Source organism: Stenella coeruleoalba (genome assembly GCF_951394435.1).
Source record: "Stenella coeruleoalba genome assembly, chromosome: 14".
Lineage (NCBI taxonomy): Eukaryota > Metazoa > Chordata > Mammalia > Artiodactyla > Delphinidae > Stenella > Stenella coeruleoalba.
Window position 1 is genome coordinate 67,568,369 of NC_137160.1, and position 20,663 is coordinate 67,589,031.

Below are 20,663 nucleotides of genomic sequence, written 5' to 3' on the forward strand. Positions count from 1 at the left end.
TTGTGAGGAGGGCTATGGAGAAGTCCACAGTATGATTGACTCAAATGTCGAGGAGGCTTCTGCCCCTCTGGGTCTGGAGAGGGGTCCTCTGGGGCAATGGTGTTTGAGCAAAGACTGAAGGAGGAGCCCGGGGGTGGGGATAGTGTTTTGAATTAGATGCACCATTGTTTTCTAAACTGCATTATGTTTAAAAGAGATGATACATGCATAGGATATAAAATTCCCAAGATAGACAAAGGTAAACGATGAAGGGTCAGTCTCTTACCCCAACCATTGGTAATCCAGCTTCCTTTCTTGAGGCAACCACTGTCCACTTTTCTTATTTACCCTTTCAAGGATAGTCCATGCATTTGCAAACACTTGGTATTTATGTTTTATTAATATTTTAATTTTTAATAGAAATGGTAGTATACTACATATAGTTTTTCATCTTGCTTTTTTTCACTTAATATCTTAGAGAGTGTTACATACAAGTACATGTAGAACTGCCTCATTCTTTTTCATGATTGCACAGTATTCCCCATGTCTGTATGTAGTGCCGTAATTTTTTTTTTTAACATCTTTATTGGGGTATAATTGCTTTACAATGGTGTGTTAGTTTCTGCTTTATGACAAAGTGAATCAGTTATACATATACATATGTTCCCATATCTCTTCCCTCTTGCGTCTCCCTCCCTCCCACCCTCCCTATCCCACCCCTCCAGGCGGTCACAAAGCACTGAGCTGATATCCCTGTGTTATGCGGCTGCTTCCCACTAGCTATCTACCTTACATTTGTTAGTGTATATATGTCCATGCCTCTCTCTCGCCTTGTCAGAGCTCACCCTTCCCCCTCCCCATATCCTCAAGTCTGTTCTCCAGGACTTGGTCTGTGTCTTTATTCCTGTCTTACCCCTAGGTTCTTCATGACTTTTTTTTTCTTAAATTCCATATATATGTGTTAGCATATGGTATTTGTCTTTCTCTTTCTGACTTACTTCACTCTGTATGACAGACTCTAGGTCTATCCACTTCATTACAAATACCTCAATTTCGTTTCTTTTTTAAACCAGTCAGTCCTCTGTGGGAGGACATTTAAGGTGTTTACAGTGTTTTGCTATTATAAAGGATGCCACATGAGTAACTGTATCTACATAGTTTTATACATATAGAAGAAACTCCTGGAAGCAGAATTACTAGGTCAGTGGGTAAGTACCTTTGCAATTTTGGTAGCTGCTGTTGCCAAATTACTATAGAGGTTGTAGCAATTTAGACTCTCACTAGCATCGTATGAGGGTATCTATTTCCCCACATCAACACCAACAAGGAGTGTTAGCAGACTTCTGGGCCTTTACCAATCCAGTAGCTGATGGATGGTATTTCATTGTAATTTCCATTTCTCTTACAAGTAAGCCTAAATCGTTGTATTTCATTTTCTATGAATGGGTCACATCCTTCGCCATTCTCTTTGTAGTCACTTTTTATGTATTAAGGAAAATAAGCTTTTGTGATGTGATGCAACATTTTTTGTGTGTGTGTTTCTTTTGTTTTGTACGCCATTTGGTTTTTATTGGTTTTGGCCATGCAGGAAAACTTGATTTTTATATAATTGAATTCATAGGTCTTTTAAGACTTCTTGATTTTATGTCATACTCAGAAAGGCTTTATTTCCTTTGGATTATACAGTGCTCTATTTTTCTTCTCCAGCATTGGGTTCTACTTTGTTATTTTTTTAAAATAATTAATGTTTGTTTAATTTACACCAAGTGAAATGCTCAGCTCTTACGTGTACAGTTTGGCCAGTATCTGCATCAAAATACAGATCATTTCCGTCACCCCTAGAGTTCTTTCACCCACGCATAAATCAGTCCTTCCCACCTAGAAGCATCCACTGATCAGACTTCTGTCACTATAGGTTAATTTTGCCTCTTCTGCTTATTCTAGAATTTCATATTTACGATGTTTATGTTTGCAGTTGTCAGTGTCTTTCATTCTCACATTATCCCGTCAGTGGTAAATTCCCCATTTTTTTTTTGATTTATTTTTTTATTTATCTTTGGCTGCTTTGGGTCTTCGTTGCTGTGCATGGGCTTTCTCTAGTTGTGGCGGGCTGGGGCTACTCTTCATTGCGGTGCGAGGGTTTCTTATTGCAGTGGCTTCTCTTGTTGTGGAGCACGGACTCTAGGCGCACGGGCTTCAGTATTTGCGGCTCGCGGGCTCTAGAGTGCAGGCTCAGTAGTTGTGGCGCACGGGCTTAGTTGCTCCGCGGCATGTGGGATCTTCCTGGACCAGGGCTCAAACCCTTGCCCCCTGCGTTGGCAGGTGGATTCTTAACCACTGCGCCACCAGGGAAGTCCCTGAGTTCCCCATTTTTAAGAGATGAAGTTGAATTGTAGAGATGAAGTAAACTGTAACCTCAGCTCAGTATTCTTCAGTTAATTATTATTAGCAAGTTTGAGACCTTGGAGAAAAGTTGAAATATATTCAATATTTTCTTTTTTAAAAAATTAATTAATTAATTTATTGATCTTGGTTGTGTTGGGTCTTCGTTGCTGCGTGCGGGCTTTCTCCAGTTGCGGCAAGCAAGGGCCACTCCTCGTTGCTGTGCACAGGCCTCTCACTGCAGTGGCCTCTCCCATTGCGGAGCACGGGCTCCAGGCACACGGGCCTCAGTAGTTGTGGCATGTGGGCTCAGTAGTTGTGGTGCACGGGCTCTAGAGCGCCAGCTCAGTAGTTGTGGCGCACAGGCTCAGTTTCTCTGCAGCATGTGGGATCCTCCTGGACCAGGGATCAAACCCATGTCCCCTTCATTGGCAGGCATATTCCTAACCACTGCGCCACCAGGGATGTCCCTCAATATCTTCTCAAAAAAAAATTTTTTTTTTTTTTTTGTGGCACTATGCAGCATGCGGGATCCTAGTTCCCCAGCCAGGGATCTAACCCATGCCTTCTGCACTGGAAGGATGGAGTCTTAACCACTGGACCACCAGGGAAGTCCCTTAATGTGTTTTTTAATAGATTTAAATTCATTTTGTTAGCTTAAAACACAGAAAGATATTTTTAATCTCCTGGTCATAAAATTACATTTAGATTTGTGATGATGCAAAAATTTTAAAAGTGTTGAGGACTTTTTTTCTTAAACCCAACCCTAACTCCAGTTGCTAAAATTCAGTCTTTAGCTGACAATATTTTTTGTGAGTTTTTTTCCTTTCCTTTTCTTCCTAGGGCCTCATTTTTCCACTCTTAAATTACATCTTTGTCCCTGGCCAGTACGTCAGTGATTCTCACCAAGGACTTCTTTATAATTCTAGAAAACGTAGGAGAAAACTACTCTGTTTCAGGCCTTATTACTCAGTTCATTTCTTTACACCTAGTGACAAGGGAAGCAGCCCTTGTCAATAGGATTTAAAACCAAGAAAAAAGTGAGATTAACAGGAACTGGCCCTGGGATTGTGGCATCAGAATCATCTACTGGGAATGGATGTGGGGAGGGAGGACAGAGGTGGGGACAGCAGCAGTGTCTCCTCCAAAGACAAACTGGTCCCAGGTGTGCCCCGCTTTGAATTTGGACAGTGCCATCCCCTTCAGGCATTCCTTGGCCTGTAAATACTGAAACTGAGGGGTATCCCAGCATAGAATGCTGTATCCTTAGCAGAAGTGACTCATCACATTGGCCAGAGCAGCTTCTGAAACAAAAATTCCCTCCAATTATTGCTTTTTTTAATGCGCTCTGCCACTTCCAAAGATGGAATCCAAACCCTAAGCTTTTTCTTGCCTCAATTGGCTGCTTGCTTTCAATTGTGGCTCATGTACATGGTCAGAGTCTTGGCCCCTGTGGCCTCCATTAACAGGGATACAATGCATAGCAACGGCTGAGAGCAGGGCCAAGAAAAGCACCAGTCTTTCCTGTGGCATCTGCAAGTCTGAGCTCAAAGTCTGACTGAACTGTAGGGTTTTTTCCATTCCTGCAGAGAGAATGAAAAATCTCTCTTGCGCTGATACCCTAGGCAACTGCGGTGAAAGAACATGCGGAGGTAGCCACCCTCAGTAGATCCACATGGTGCTGGTGATCTTTCATGGTGAGGTGAGGTTTTTTCATCGGTGCTCTGGGGTGGCTTTGCAAAAGCATTTTCATTTCTCTCCATCTTCTCCTTCCTCCTCTACCTTAATTTCCTGTATGTGAAACAACTTCAGAGGGATACAATTTCTGCATCAGCAGTCCCACTGGGCCCTCTGCAGAGGGATATGCGAAATAGATACTGCGGAGGAAAGAGGCCACCAGCGCCAGCCGTCACATGGGATGGCGGTTTAAGTTTGTGAGTAGTTGCTTAGCACCTGTAAAAGGAAGAGTGTCATCAAAAGCTCCAGCTGTAGGGGCATCAGCAGCTGTGGTGGCTTCACTAGCTGACCCTGCAGCTCTCTTGCTTTTTTTAATCCCCCAAAGAGAAATTTTCCCACCCTTTCTCCATCTGGGTGGTTGCATCCAACACAGATCTGCCAGGCTGTGTTCTGGGAATTCAGGGCCCTTGGATGTTGTGTTGTGCCTGCAGATGAGGGGAACACCTGTGACACCCTCCTCTACCAGAGAAGGAAGAATTTCTGGGCAGCGCTGAAGTTGGACATCTAAGGTAGTTTTTGCTTTGTTCACTTTGATTTCCTTCTAGATTTAACGTTGGAGGGGTTTGTACGTTACTTTCTGTGATTTTTTGGCCTGTGATTTTTAGCCCCTCTTGCCTTCATTGATCCCTCTTCTTCAACTAAATTTAACCTTGGGAAACCCAAGGTACTCTCCTATTCTGGATACCTCTGGTTATGCTCTCAGGCCTGTGACTTCTGAAGCCATACAGCCTTTTATTGTGTGACAGACGTGCCATTGCCTTCTTTACCTGCTCATTCTCAGAGCTCCACAAAGAACCTCTAGGTTGGTGAGGTTTCTCTGAGAAAATGGCTTTCTCTGTGCTCAAAATGAAATTATTTTTAATGTATGTAAACTCCGGTAGGAAACAAGTGCTTATATAGTTACCTCACAGCTGTCGGAGAGCAGGCTGAGGGTTCCTGGGCTTTTCAGTGGCTACTTTTCATTTCTTTCAACAACTATTGACTGAACCCTGGCCACGCTTGTGTGGAGGATGGATGCAGCTGTGGACCAGGCCGACTTGGGTCCTTGCCTTTGTGGATCTGTTTGCAGCCCTGACTCCCGCTGCTGAGACTGGCAGTTAGTGGCCCCGCAGTGGCACTGGCATCAGCAGACACGGGTCTCTTCTGGTCTTTCCCACAGCTCCCACAGAAAAGTGCCATCATCCCTTTTCAACCTGACAAAGCAAAAGGAATGTGGAATTGTGTCTTTTTCTTTATACTTTTGTCAGTGAAGCCTTTATTCCTTTATCCTAATGGGATCCACAAAGGCTTTAAGGCAGCCCTGAGGCAGTACTTATCGGTTCCCTGTTGGTTACTGAAACAAAACCTATGGGCAGGTGTCTCAGTTGGGAAACAGCCCTGTTGCCATCCTGCCATAAATACAGGCTTAAACTGGAAAAATACAGTTGGGCTGCAGGGGAGCTGTGTTGCCATTGTTTCCGGAGATTTTTTATAAAATAAATTTATTTTATTTATTTATTTATTTTTGGCTGTGTTGGGTCTTCGTTGCTGCGTATGGGCTTTCTCTAGGTGCAGAGGGGGGGCTACTCTTTGTTGCAGTGCATGGGCTTCTCATTGCGGTGGCTTTTCTTGTGGAGCATGGGCTCTAGGCGCACAGGCTTCATTAGTTGTGGCCAATGGGCTCTATAGCTCAGGCTCAGTAGTAGTGGTGCACTGGTTTAGTTGCTCCGCGGCATGTGGGATCTTCCCGGACCAGGGTTTGAACCCATGTCCCCTGCGTTGGCAGGTGGATTCTTAACCACTGCGCCACCAGGGAAGTCCCTCCAGAGACTTTTGAGATGTTCCTTGACTCCTCACATCCATCGCAAGAGTAACCTTAATCTCCCCCTACTGATAGCAATGAATTGAAAGAAGATATTAATGGTTTACATGTTTGAGTCTCTTCTATAGAGGCAACAGAAGGGACCAAGTGAGTGAGTTTTCTCCATGCAAATGTCTGTTCTTTGGGTTGTGTGGTTTTATGTACCATGTGAAACTATAGGTAGGACTGGAAGTTGAAAGTCTCATGGCTTTTTGGACTGAGTCCTTAAGCCACTCTCAGGGTTCTGTCCTTTCTCTCAGATGGGGAAGCAGAATTCCCTCCTCTCTAGAGCACAGGTCCTGAGCTCAGATGGACCTGAAATTGTCTCCCAGTCCAGCCATTTACAAGCCATGTGACCTTGGGCAAGTTACTTAACATCCCTGAGCCTCAGTTTCCTCATCTAAAAAGGGGGTAAAAGCAATTACTTTATTGGTAGAATTAAATGAGATAATGTTTGTAAAGCTTTAATAGGGGTTCAGTAAATGATAGCTTCTTAATAAATGTTAGAACAACCCCTGAAGCCTCTGCCATGCATCCAGGGTGCTTGGCTCCTGTGTAGCTTCTTATATCTCTCATCTGTTGACCAAGAATAACTATTGAAGTTACATCGTAAATGCTCAGCAAATTGTTGAATGAATGAGAGGGCCTTGGTACTTTCTTTGCCCTGTTGCCTTAGACCAGTACTTCACAGTGTGAGTTTTACCCTAGGAGGTGTCCTGAGAGGTGCTTTGAGAAAACTGACCAGTCAGATTTGGGGAGTGCTGTAGAGTCTGCAGTGTGTAGTTTCTAGCCCTCTCTAGAGATGAATAGTGCCTATCACTGTTTAGAGAAGCTTGGAAAAGTTGGGTAGAGAAGAAATCTCTCTAGCTTTTTAACCTTGGCGTTTTCCAAGCTCCTTTGACTATATAGGCAATGATAGTGATAGTACTTCCATGAGTCTGTGATGAGGCTTCAGTGAGTTCACATGTGAGAAGCACTTAGTGCTGGGCAGAGTGAGCACCACAGAGGGGCTGCTGTAACCATGATTGTTCAGTGCTTTTTAATCTGTGGAGTCTTCCAAAGTATTGAGCCATTCCCTACCGATGGACATTTAAGTTATTTCCAGTGGTATATTGTTACGGACAGTGCTGCAGGATATAAAACCCTTTTATCCTGTGCAGATATTTCTGTGGGAGAGATTCCTAGAAGTAAAATCCCTGGGTCAAAGAATACGCACATTTTAAAATTTGATAGATCCTTCGGAATTACCCTCCAAAATCTAATCAGCCATTATCTAACAGTTCATTTGCCCAGTAAAGAGATGAGAAGCTATCTCCCCTCATCAGGCATGCACTGGATCCCTCTCCCCTCTTGTGAAATGAAGAATGGAACGCAAGGGCAAGTTACCTCTTTTCTGTCTTGCAGAGTCTGGCCACGGATAAGGGACCAAAATGACGGACTCAAAATATTTCACCACAACCAAGAAAGGTACTGTTTGTTTCATTGTGGGGTCTTTTGTTTTTTTTTTTTTTTTTTGGCTGCCTTTGGTATTCATTGCTGCACACGGGCTTTCTCTAGTTGCAGCAGGTGGGGGCTACTTTTCATTGCAGTGCACGGGCTTCTCATTGCAGTGGCTTCTCTTGTTGCAGAGCACGGGCTCTAGGCGTGTGGGCTTCAGTAGTCATGGCACGCGGGCTCAGTAGTTGTGGCTCGCCGGCTCTAGAATGCAGGCTCAGTAGTTGTGGTGCACGGGCTTAGCTGCTCTGTGGCATGTGGGATCTTTCCGGACCAGGGCTCAAACCCGTGTCCCCTGCATTGGCAGGCGGATTCTTAACCACTGCGCCAGCAGGGACATCCCCATTGTGGGGTCTTATCCTCTTCTTTCCTTGCCCGACCCTTCTGCTTGCTCCCTGTGGTAGTGAGGGGTTGAGGGCGTGTGGAGGCCTGGAAGCAAGTGGCAAGAATCATTGAGAGCATTTTGAACCTTGTGGATCCGGAAATTTGAACTGCGGATGGTGTAAGATGTATGACTACTTTCAGAATTCCAGAAGGAAAAAGCATTAGCTCCACGTATAGAAAAAAGCCCTCTTTTGTTCCCTATGGCTTTAAATTGTGAAAAATGACGCCCCACCGCCCAGAGGAAAGAAAGCACACAATCCTGTCAGCAACTGCACAGTGGTATCTGTGCATGTTTGGTCCTTATCGTTGGGCACATGTTTTACGTGGTTGAAGTCAGAGTTTATATCCTGTTTTTCATCTGGCATTATCATAAACGTTTCCCCACAGTTCTGAAGACTCAGTCTGTTGAGTTGCTGCATCAAAATTTGCTAAGCTAGTCTTGTATTGTTTGGGTATTACAGTTGATTTTGCTTTTCGGGAAATGGAGTTGGTTGTAGTGGCTGACAAATGTGCTTTAACCCTGTAAGCAATCTTTCTGGCTGGCCCTTCCTTCCTCCTTCCTTCCCTCCAAGTGAGATTAACACTCGCCTGCTGACCAGATGAGGAGAGTTTGTTGTTGGGTCAGCTGAGCCAGGACCTGCAGTCCCCTCATCAGGTGGTTCATTTCTCAGTCCAGCCAGTTTTTCTGTGTCTCTTCCATGTGCAGTGGAGGAGACAAATGGAGTCTCTGACCTGGCTTTGCTTGCCCTTGGGCAGAGAGGACAGTTTATTTATTTATTTATCTATTTATTTTAACTTAAAAATTTTTTTATTTATTTATTTTTGGCTGTGTTGGGTCTTCGTTGCTGCACGCAGGCTTTCTCTAGTTGTGGCGAGCAGGGACTCCTCTTCGTTGTGGTGTGCGGGCTTCTCATTGTGGTGGTTTCTCTTGTTGTGGAGCACGGGCTCTAGGCGCATGGGCTTCAGTAGTTGTGACGAGCGGACTCTAGAGCGCAGGCTCAGTAGTTGTGGCGCACGGGCTTAGTTGTTCCGCGGCCTGTGGGATCTTCCCGGACCAGGGATCAAACCTGTGTCCCCTGCATTGGCAGGCAGATTCTTATCCAGTGCGCCACCAGGGAAGCCTGAGAGGACAGTTTATTAAGTAGTGATCACTCTAAAGGGCAGTGGGTGCTGTGATAAGGGAGGGGCGGGGCCCGTGGGAGGGTTGGGGTGGAGCTAGACAGATAAAATGGGGTGGAGTGAGTGCTGTCCCAGGTCCATCAGGGAAAGGAAAGCCTAGGCACAAGTTACTGAAGAGTGTGATGGAAGAAAGGTTGGAGAGGTTTGTGGTGCCTGGCGAGCCAGGTCAAAGTGGGTGAACAGTGCCGAGTAAACTGAGGTGTCAGTAGTGGGGTTTTTTTTATGGGTTTTCTTTTGAGGAGAATGTCTAGAGAAATATCTGGGACCAAATTTGACATCATTGATGGTTTTAGGCAGGGGGAGGTCAGAGGCAGATTCTAATCAAGGATCGAAGTGGGTGAGGCTGTGGAGAGGCAGGGAGATCAGAACCACAGTTCGCATGAGAGATGATGCTGCCTGAGCTGGGGAGGAAGGCAGGGGTGTTGGGGATAGAATTGGATGCCTCGTATGTGATTGAGGAGGTAGGCTTGGTAACTGGTTGGATTTGGGGCACATTATAGGAAGGAGGCATTTCTGAAGCAGGCAGATCCCGGGATCACCTCACTAGCCTTCTTGGGGCCAAGGTGACTCGGGCCTAGATCCATCAGTTGACTGCCAGTTGTACTGAATCTGGCCAAACACCTCAAACAAAGCAGGGGCAGCCCAGCAGCAAGGCCCAGGGTCAGTCACATGGTCTGTTGGATCTCATAGCAGGGACACAGCCCCCTTAGTCCCTTGGAGGAGAAGGGCGTGTGTTCCTTCAGCTCTCCAGAGCCTTGGATTTGAACTGCAAGGTCTGCAGATTCCTTCTGGCTCTGTTGAGCAATATCCTCAATGTGGCCTTGCCCGGGCTGTGCTGCATGATTGTTCTTAATTAACCTGCTTACTGTCTCTCATCTCAAGTCTTTGCTGAACACCACATTGTTCAGTCATTAAAAAAATTTTTTGGGCTTCCCTGGTGGCGCAGTGGTTGAGAGTCCGCCTGCCGATGCAGGGGACACGGGTTCGTGCCCCGATCCGGGAAGATTCCACATGCCGCGGAGCGGCTGGGCCCGTGAGCCATGGCCGCTGAGCCTGCGCATCCGGAGCCTGTGCTCCGCAGCGGGAGAGGCCACAACAGTGAGAGGTCCGCATACCGCAAAAAAAAAAAAAAAAAAAAAAAAAAAAAAAAAAAAAAAAAAAAAAAAAAAAAAAAAAAAAAAAAAAAAATTTTTTAAAAAAGAACAAAACAAACAACAACAACAAAAAAGAACAACAAAAAAACCCTGTTCTTTTTTTCACTGTAAATCCATCTAGAACTTCTCCTAGCACTTCCCCCCACATGATAGTTTCTGCTTCACCCCCAACCCAAGTAACTTGAGAGGGAAGCCCGGGACTCTCCTACAAAAGAGGGAGCCAAGACAGAGGTTCACGTGGTAAATTAGTAATAATAGTGACCACGTTTAATGCAGGCCACTGAGTGCCAGGCACTGAGCTGAGCGTTTTGCATCTGTTACATGAGAAGAGTCAAGGCCCCAGGCAAGGCAGAGAGTACAGACAAGGAAATGGTTTCAGAGAAGCAGGGTGAATGTCCTGGGTCGGCCAGAGCACATGGGCTTTGGAGCTGGCAGACCTGGTTTTGAATCTTAGCCTTCCTCCTCATGGCTGTGTCCTTGGGCAAGTTCCTGAACCTCTTCTGGCCTCCATTTGCTCATCTGCAAAATGCGGGCAAGTGTGGAGTTGTTGTGAGGATGCAATGAGAAAAGGTGTGGGAAGAAGTTAGGGAGGTGCCTGGCTTAGAGAAAGGCTCAGGAAAGGCTGGCTGCAGCTGGTTTAAGGGCAGGAGGTCTGTCTCACTCCAGCATCTGCCCTCTTAACCTGTTATTGGGGTTATCAGGCCCCTGACTACCTCTCCATGGCAGGGCCCTGAACAGTCCTACTTCCTTGTTTGCTTTTTCCAGATCATCAAGTTCTTAAGAACAGTTTATTAAATGCTAGAGCCCTCGTGGGACAGCTGAATTCCCATTTTCAGAGCCGAGCAACCACTTGTGGATCAGGAAGTGAAACCCTGAGTGAGCTCTTTTAACTCGAAGCGCTAGGAAAACAGGAAAAGCCTGAGCAAATCCTGCCCTTTTCCCTCAAACCTTAAGTCCCCAGGTTCCATCCCACACTGCTTTGAGGGCTTTGGGTGTGGGTGGCTGAGGAGAGCTTTGCTTCCCTCGGCATGTTTTTAGCCATCTGGCTGAGCAGGACCTGGCAGCAAATTTTTTGTCTCCCTCAGAACCTCTGTAGCTTCCATGGCTCCTCTCCCCCCGATCTGACGTGATCTCCAACCTTCCTTCCTGATAATTCAGTTGTTTCTGCCTGCCCACCCAGGGCCAGGGCCTGAAGCTGCCTTCAGCGGGCAGCACAGAGTGTCTTCCCTGCCTCCCTCCCATTCTTTTGGAAGTTGGGGACTGGGAAGCGCCCCTTGGCAGAGTGGAAATGGATCACTCATGCTGCCTCCTTTTTTAGGGGAAATCTTCGAGCTGAAGGCAGAACTGAACAGTGACAAGAAGGAGAAGAAGAAGGAGGCGGTGAAGAAAGTGATTGCGTCCATGACCGTGGGCAAAGATGTCAGGTGTGCAGGGGTAGGCTGGCTGGCAGCTGGAGGCAGCTGACAGAGGGAAGCTTTTGAGCTTGGGTCCAGTTCGATCCCTCCTTTAAGATATCCCTAGGGACCCATGTCTCCCCTGGTGTAGCTCCCTTCGCAGATCTTTCCAAATAGAAGGTTTTGTTTGCAGAGGGGTCATGTGCTCAGATGTTGATGGGGTCAGGCAGTAATGGAGCAAGTGAAGTGGGCTAGGTCGAAAAGGGAACAGGCAATGCAGTGGATGTGCTGTGAGCCCTGTCAGGAACTCCAGAGGATGCTGCCTGCTGGGGAAAATGACCCCAGTGGGACCAGGTCTTTAAAAAGAACGGGGAATCTGGATTTTTCATTTTAAATCTCCTTGTTTTAGATTGCCAGATGAGGGAATTCCCTGGCAGTCCAATGGTTAAGACTTGGCGCTTTCACTGCTGTAGCCCCAGGTTCAATCCCTGGTCGGGGAACTAAGATCCCACAAGCCATGTGGTGCAGCAAAAAAAAAAAAAAAAATTGCCAGATAATACTAAACAAACAAATAAACACTGTGCAAGTAAAACACACCTGCATGTTGGGCTTGTTAAATTTGTTGTCAGTTTGCATCCCCTGGTGTGCATCTGTTGCCAGAGCACATCACATGTAGAATTGTGGCCACTCCTTTGCTCACACATCTCCCCAGCCTGGAACGTCCCTTCCCCTTGTCCATTTACACTGCTGCCTCCCTCATCATGCCGGCTGACTACCCTGAACACGCAGCATTTGCTGTGTTCCTGTCGCCTGGCACTAATTGTAGACTGTCCTCTTCTTATGTATACTTGTGCTTACCTGCCCACCACATTGTTGAGTCCCCAAGGACAGGAGCTGGGTTCTGTGACAACTTAACACTTGCACAGTGTTTGAGAGTCAGCAAAACGCTTTTAAATATTTTCCTAGCAATTCCCATACTGTAGGTAAGGATATTTTTCCTGCCAAAGAAACCAGAAACGATGACTGCCCCATGGTCACGTGGTTAATGGAGGAACTGGACTCATGCTCAGCCCTTCTGAAATCCAGACCCAGGGTGCTTTCCCCCATTCCCTCTCCTTTGGGCCCTTTTGGTGCCCAGTCCTGTGCCTCATAGGCCTGGGTGCTGACGTGGAGCAGCTCCCCATCTGGATCCCTCAGCAGGAACCCACAGCTCCGGACTTCTCCATGGATTTCCCTGTCCCATTGCCATGCTCATCAAGGGGCCTCCTGACAGCGCACAGTAGAAACAGTTCTGCAGAGAAACCTGCTGAGGACACAGTGGCAAAGGAATCAGGTGTCTGCTGGAAAACTGGGCCTCCTTCCAAGACAGATTCTTCCCAGGACAAAGCTGCTTTCCTTCAACTAGAACACCCCTGTCACAGAGGAGGCACCCCTGTCATCTCAAATGAGCTTGTTTTGCTGATGTGACGGGTCCAAAAGAGCAAGTCAGGCCTCTCAGCTCCCCCCTTTCCTGGTTCGTCATCTTCCAAGGTGATGCATCAGCTTCAGCACTGACTGGACTCTCCTGCCTGTCGGGGCTCAGGAAATTCACTTTGACCTCTTAAGTCTGTGTTACTGGGTCCTCGCCCATAAAATCACGAAAATTGAGAAGGGGGGTGATAGATAATTCCAGAGACAGAAAATTGACCACTAACCATATTTCACATGTAAAGGGGCCTGTGACCCCGGGACTGTGGGGTACCATGTTGGGAAGGGTTCTGCCCAGTATAACAGTGGTCCTGAGCATGGGCTGTGACTCAGACCTGGTGCCTTAGGCAGTTGTTTGATATTTGTGAACCTCAGTATTGTCTTCCATAAAGTGGGGATAATCCACTGACTTCTCAGGGCTGTTAAACAAGATCATTATGTAAAGCCCCTAGCACCAAGCCTGGTGTGTAGCGCGTGCTCTGTACACATGGGCTGGTTCTTAGTGGGTGCCTTGTAGTGACTGCAGCCCAGCCTACCCCTGCTCCCCTAAGCCCTCTGCAACCAGCAGCCCAATATAAGTGGCCATGTCAAGTATCAGAGAAGGAAAAACAATCGTTTTCATTTCTGTAGCACCTCCTAGATGTCAAGGACTAGATACCTTAAGTATGTTGTCTCTTTCAATTATCACAAGGGCCCTGTGAAATGGGGTTTTGTTATATCTTTCTTGCAAATGAGGAAACTGAAACTGGGGATAAAAGAATTTTCCCAACTTGATTCAGCCAGCAAGAGGCAGAGCTGGGTTTGAGCCAGGTCAGATGGGCTCTAGAGCTCATGTTTGAACCCTGTGTAAAGAACAGAGGACTTCTTTGGTTTTAAAATCACCCTTTGGAATTCCATTTCTACCAACGATGTTCACGTTAATGGAGCTGTTGCCCTGCCTTTTACTAAGAAGTCCTGTTATGTTTTCCTTCCCTCCTTCCCACTCACCCTCCTCCCCAGCCCCCATTAGCTGCCTGAAAAGTCTTCCTCTTCTTTTTTTCACCTTTCCCACATTGACGCTACTTTGACCTGCCAGTGCCCTCTTCCCCGACGTGGTGAACTGTATGCAGACGGACAACCTGGAGCTGAAAAAGCTGGTATACCTGTACTTGATGAACTATGCCAAGAGTCAGCCCGACATGGCCATCATGGCCGTCAACACCTTTGTGAAGGTAAGTAGAAGCTTGGTGTGGGGCTGGGTGCTCACTGCTCCATCTCCCCTCAGTCTCCCGGGGTGGGGCGCTACAGCCCTGGGTAGAAACACGGAGGATCCTTTCCAGGCCGTCTGACTTCCAGCCTGGGGGCCTCTTCCTCCAGCAGAGGGCTCCCGTTGTCTCCAGAAAATCTGATGCTACAGACCCTGCTAACTCATTCCATGTGAGGTCGCCCCAGGCCTTTCGATCCCCGTGTGCCCTGGGGTGAGCCATGGCCCTGTGTCATTTGCCAGCTGAGGATGCAGCATGTGTCTGAGGGCTTCCGTATTGCCCTTCTAGACTTCGCTCCTTTCTGCATGTTCTGTCCTCCAGATTGAGGAGAAACAGGGACTTGCGTCGTCAGCTCTGTGCACCTTTAAAACCTTAGCTCCCCAGCCCTGTCGATGCTTAGGTGTGGGCGAATGAGGGTTCTGTGGCCCAGTGGGAAGATTGAGGGTTGTGGTGCTGGGTGGACGCGGCTTGAATTGTGGCTCTGCTCTGTGACCGGGTGAGCTCCTGACCTTCCTGAGGGCCTTAGCTCCCTCACCTGTGAAATGGGAACAGTATTGTGTGTCTGCTGTGAGGATCAGAGGGAACAGTACAAAGCCTGGTATCTGACAGATGCTACGTGCTAAACACACGGCACTTACTTTTGGTGCTGTTGGCCACAGTCGGTGGGAGATCCCACAGCAGCTGTCTAATGTTGCTCAGCTCGCCCCTGCCCTCGGCCAATGGCTGGTTTCCCTCAGGACTGTGAGGACCCCAACCCCCTGATCCGGGCCCTGGCTGTGCGGACCATGGGCTGCATCCGCGTTGACAAGATCACAGAGTACCTATGCGAGCCACTCCGGAAGTGCCTGAAGGACGAGGACCCGTATGTGCGCAAGACGGCGGCCGTGTGCGTGGCCAAGCTCCACGACATCAATGCCCAGCTGGTAGAGGACCAGGGCTTCCTGGATACCCTTAAAGACCTCATCTCTGACTCTAACCCCATGGTAAGTCTCTGCCACCCACCCTGCCACCTCCACCACCTCCAGGGTTGCTTGGGAAGACCTCTGCTTGACCCTCCACCAGGCAGCCCCAGTTCTTGGAAGTCAGAGCCCTGCGGGGTGGGCTAGCTGTTTTCCTACCCGCAGTGGTTTGGGCGCCATCTTTGGAGTGAGCTAGACCTGGATTCCCTTCTCTGCACAGCCCTCTTTAAGGAGCTGTGTGACCTCAGGCATCCTACCTAACCTTCCAGAGTCCTCTTTTCTTCATTAGTAAGATGGATCTAATTCTGCATGACTGCCGGGGGTGTTGGGAGGCTTAAGCCGTTAAGGTAATGTGCCTGGCATAGCCTGGCACACAGTGGGTGTGCACCCAAGACTAGTACCCTCCTTCCCCTTCCAGTCACTGTCATTGTCACCGTCCTCTCACCAAGACTGTCAGAGAGCTCTGAATGTGAGGTACTTCTCCCTTTCCTCACTTCTTTGCAGGGTTGTAGAGAATCACCCTTGAAGTAGTGTAGCCTGGAGGACAGGGGACCAGAAAGCAGCTGGGAGGGGAGCTGGTCTCCTCACGGCTGGTGATGGCAGCAGTTTGGAGAACAGTTCGGTAGGGCCATGTTTAAAATGAAGTATACAACCCACCCGGCCCAGACGTGTCATTCTGTGTCCCTCTGAAACACTGATCCCATGCGGGTGCCGAGTGGCCAGTACGACAATGACCGTGGGAGCATTGCTTGATTACGGGAAAGTTGAAAACCACGCAGAAAACACATAAAAACAGCTGCTCTGGTGGAAATGGGTTGCAGCCCCAGAGCTTCACCTGGCAACCCCTCTGTGCTCCAGCCCCTGAGGGGCTCTGCAGGAGGAACCTTCTAGCTCTGAGAAGCACAGTTGTCAGCTCCCACAGTGAGCTGCTGTAGCTGGTAGAGCGGGACTCCGTGTTAGGTAGCAGGGAGCACTATCTGTTGCAGGAACTTGGAGCTAGATCTTTCTTGTTTTGTGTTTTTCTTTATTGTCAGGTGCACTGACTTTAGTTTCAGCTTACAGAGGAGTCAGTAGGGTGTGTGCTTGGAGTGGGTCTCGGTGCTCCAGACCCTGCCCTTCAGGTCATATTCCTTTCAGGATGTTCGAGCTCTGACTGGCCAACATCATTAGCCTCACTACCTCCCTGGCCTGAGAGCAGCGTCCCAGACTCTGTCCCTTCTACCCTCTCAACCAGGTGGTGGCAAACGCAGTGGCTGCCCTCTCGGAGATCGCCGAATCTCACCCCAGCAGCAACCTGCTCGATCTGAACCCGCAGTCCATTAACAAGCTGCTGACAGCCCTGAACGAGTGCACTGAGTGGGGCCAGATCTTCATCCTGGACTGCCTGGCCAACTACACACCCAAGGACGACCGGGAGGCCCAGAGGTAGGAGGCTGCCCTTGCTTGCCAGCCTCGCCAGGCCCTGGGGTGGGAGGCTCCAACCATGAGCTGGCCCCAGGCCTCCGGGGGGCTTCTTTCCAGGCCTTGCCCCACAGACCATCCTCAGACACAGAGCCAGCAGGTTGACAGTGGTGTTGCTTCAGGCAGTCAGCGCACTGCTCACTGAGGGCACAGAACAGAAGCCAGGGCCTGACCTGGGAGCTGACAGAGAGATCTTGGTCACTGCGGGCTGAGGAAAGAGGTGGACAGCATGAGAGCCACCACTCGTTGAATTCTTACTGGGTGCCTGGGACTCTGCTGGGTGCTTCCTACGCGTTAGATAATCTTCAAAGAAACTCTGTGAAGGCAGCCCCATCACTGTCCCCGTTTTACAGGTAGGGAAACTCTGACTTAGGGAGGTGGAAGAAATCACCTAGGTCACCCAGCTGGGTCTCCCCTGACTCTTGGTCCTAACCAACATGGTATCCTGCCCCTTTTTTTTTGTTTTTGTTTCTTGCGGTACGCGGGTCTCTCACTGTTGTGGCCTACTCCCGTTGCGGAGCACAGGCTCCGGACGCGCAGGCTCAGCGGCCGTGGCTCATGGGCCCTGCCGCTCCGCGGCACGCGGGATACTCCCAGACCGGGGCACGAACCCATGTCCCCTGCATCGGCAGGCGGACTCTCAACCGCTGCGCCACCAGGGAAGCCCTCCTGCCCCTTTTGAATGCCCTCACAACAGAAGGGCGTGAGTTGACATTCATCCATTGTTTACTGACTGCCAGGCACTGTGCTCAGTGCTGTACATGCATTGCCTCATTTAAGCCACCAGCAACCGTGTGAAGTTGGCATCATCATCTCCATTTTTTTAGATGAGGAAACTTGAGGTTCAGAGTGGTTTTAAGCTGCTTGGGGTCAGTTAGCAGGAAACAGAACCAGGAGCTAGGTCTTCCTCCTACAGAAGACAAGCTATCTTGATAACTAAAAACAGGGTGTTTCCCCTTGCTTGTCTCTCCTATTTGTCCCCCTCGGAATGGACCGCAGCATCTGTGAGCGGGTCACCCCCAGGCTCTCCCACGCCAACTCCGCTGTAGTGTTGTCTGCTGTGAAGGTGCTGATGAAGTTCATGGAGATGTTGTCCAAGGACCTGGACTACTATGGCACGCTGCTCAAGAAGCTGGCCCCGCCCCTGGTCACACTGCTGTCGGCCGAACCGGAGCTGCAGTACGTGGCCCTGCGAAACATCAACCTCATCGTGCAGAAAAGGTACTGGGACCACCACATATGGGTAGTGTGTGCCCTGGGGGGGGGATCTCCTGCTGGGAACAGGGGCTCTGAAGGGAAAGTGACCTGTCACCGTGCAGGATGTCTCAACAGCTTAACCCAGGGGTTCTGAGCCATTGGCATCTTTGTCCCACAGGGGACATTTGACAATGTCCGGAGACATTTTTGGTTGTCACAGTGGGGGCTGCTACTGTCATCTAGTGGGTGGAAGCCAGGGATGCTGCTCAACATCCTACAGTACACAGGACAGCTCTGCCCCCCCATAGAACTATCCATACCAAAAAGTCTGTAGTGCTGAGGTTGGGAAACCTCGGCTTAGCCTAACCAGGTAGCATGCTGGATAAAAGCTAGCGTGCACTTCTTAACCTTGGAGAGTGGATGGTCCACAGTCCACACAGCCTTCCTGAAACAGGCTGTAAGATCGTGTACGTGTGCGCACACTCATTTTTCCTCGGTAAGAGTCCATAGCTCTAGAGGCTGGAGGACTCCAAGATGAGGCACCATGGATTTTGCATTAGCCTCAGGGCCACTCAGAATGCTGAGCAGCCAGTTTCAGTCCACCCAGTAGGAATGACCACAGTAGTGAGCCACTGCTTAAGGGAAGGTACCTGACACCGGGGTGGGTTGGGCTAAGAAACAAGGACCAATCCAGTAAGGGTGCAGGGCAGCTCCATGGAGTGGGGCCAGACTCTGCAGTTCTACTTCCAGCCTCTTTGGTCAAATGGCTGGATCAGCAACTAACTCAAAAGCAGAACAAGGGCCTCTTGTGGACAGGGAGCATGTGTGGAAGACCACACATGCTCCCTGTCTTTATAGCTTCAGTCTGGTTCTTAGTACACACATGGGGGCCCAGAAAAATCAGTGGAATTCAGACATTTGCGAAGGTTTGGGAGGTAAATTGGGGCAAGCTTTCTGAGTGCCTGAACAAAGGGATGAGACTAGGGATTCACAGTTGCAGTGTGGGGTTTAGTGAGGTGTCGTGACCTGTGGATCCCAATCAGCAGGAGGGGCTCCCTGTGCTATATTTAACAAGGCAAACCTCCTAAGAAGTTGACCCTGTTGCTGAGGCACTACCAGGCCCAGACCCAACATGCTGTTGGGTAGCTTGTGCGGAGTCCTGATGGCAGAAATCACAACTTCTGCCGCCCAGCTCAGGATCCTGCCTCGCTTTGCCAGGACCTCCCCGCAGCCTGCTCAGCAGCACTGAGGACCATCCTGGGCAGGGTCCCTCCTTTCTCTTTGCTGGGTCTTCTCGCCTCTTCACCATCTGTCCTCATTCCTTTTTGTTCCTGCTCTCTTTTCTGGGAAGGGTGCGGGAGTAGGAGTCAGGTAGGGGAGGTGACTCTCATCTTGCTCCCACCCTTATTAGCACTAGATGTGTGACCTAGGGCAGGCCCCTCCCCCCTCAGTTTTCCTCAGCTAAGAAAAATGAGGTGGGTGGTGCCGGTGAGGGAGGAGCAATGACACTGGTGACAGTTCCTGCCTAGCAAGTGCCTTCTCTGAGGCAGATACGGATCATGCTAGATGCTTTGCATCTACCTCTCACAACAGCCCTGTTATGTAGGTCTCTGTGCCGGGATCCCCAGGACCACCCCCCCCCACCCACACACACACACTTAGAGATTCACTAGAAGGACTCACAGGAGACAGCATATCATTGTTTTCATAGCTGAGGTTTATCATCGACCTCGTAGGGCTGCACAGCTGGATCATGAGGGAGAAAGACAGGTGGAGTCTGGAGGAATCCTCGTGCAGGCTTCCCATGGGGGGTCACACAGAGCATGTTCCTCCCCCAGCGACAGTGCAGCAGCATGTGTGTAATGTTTCTGCCCAGAGATGCCTGTTTGAGACTTAGCACCCTGGGTTTTTTTTGGGGGGGACGAGTCATAAAGGCACCCTCTGCCTGACACCTACCAAAATTCCAGGCTCCTAGAAGGAAAGCAGGTGTTCAGCAAAAACCATGTTGTTTATACAAACAGTCAAGGCACAGTTAACCACCTTTATCATTTAGGGAATGGTGAGAGCACTCCCAAAAGCTGAATTCCCAGATGCCAGTCCTTTCTAAGACTGGCAACTCGGGCCTGCAAAGGTAATGCTTCTGACACAGAACGCTTCCTATTTCGTGAGTGAGGAAACGGGCCTGAGGTCACCAGCTAGGATTGGAACTGAGGCCTGACTCCCAAGCCTGTTGCCTGATGCCTGTGGCCTCTTGAATGTGAACTGTTTCTTGCTCATATTCCCTCTTCCCTTCCTGGAATGTGCTTGGACACACAGGGGCCGGTCAGAACCTTGGTTGGCAGGTCCTGTGCCCAGGAGCGTGCAGCCATGGGGGCGACTACTTTCATGGATGTCAGTTTCCATGTCCGACCCCAGAAATGTCCCAGCAAACATGGAAGGGTTTTCTCACAGGGCCTGTGACTTGCTCTTTGCTCTTCGGGCAACTTGCCCACCACCAGGCCTGAGATCCTGAAGCACGAGATGAAGGTGTTCTTTGTGAAGTACAATGACCCCATCTACGTGAAGCTGGAGAAGCTGGACATCATGATCCGCCTGGCCTCCCAGGCCAACATCGCCCAGGTCAGCAGAGGGTGGTGCCCAGCGCACCGGGCTCTGTGAGCAAGCTCTCCACAAATGAATGTTAACTGATATTTTTGTGATTAAAGAGTTTGTTCTCTCTGTTATTACTTCACATCCATTGAAGTGGTAGTTAGGTGGATATGTTAGCTAGATCAACCAAACTAAGGATTGTC

General features: G+C 49.1%; 1 protein-coding gene across 4 annotated transcripts in view; it reads left to right on the forward strand.

Annotated features, from left to right (window-relative positions):
- The window catches only part of AP1B1 (adaptor related protein complex 1 subunit beta 1), a 53,640-nt gene that overhangs the window by 12,602 nt on the left and 20,375 nt on the right, over positions 1-20,663 (forward strand). For all 4 annotated transcript variants that reach the window (XR_013831198.1, XR_013831199.1, XM_079941938.1 and 1 more), the window contains exons 2-8: positions 7,343-7,405; positions 11,468-11,573; positions 14,086-14,221; positions 14,992-15,237; positions 16,448-16,638; positions 17,674-17,895; positions 20,370-20,490. Coding sequence is in view for 2 of the 4 variants with exons in the window: in XM_079941938.1 (XP_079798064.1) it covers positions 7,369-7,405; positions 11,468-11,573; positions 14,086-14,221; positions 14,992-15,237; positions 16,448-16,638; positions 17,674-17,895; positions 20,370-20,490 (1,059 nt within the window). In the remaining 2 variants the exon portion in view is untranslated. The remainder of the gene's footprint in view (positions 1-7,342; positions 7,406-11,467; positions 11,574-14,085; positions 14,222-14,991; positions 15,238-16,447; positions 16,639-17,673; positions 17,896-20,369; positions 20,491-20,663) is intronic.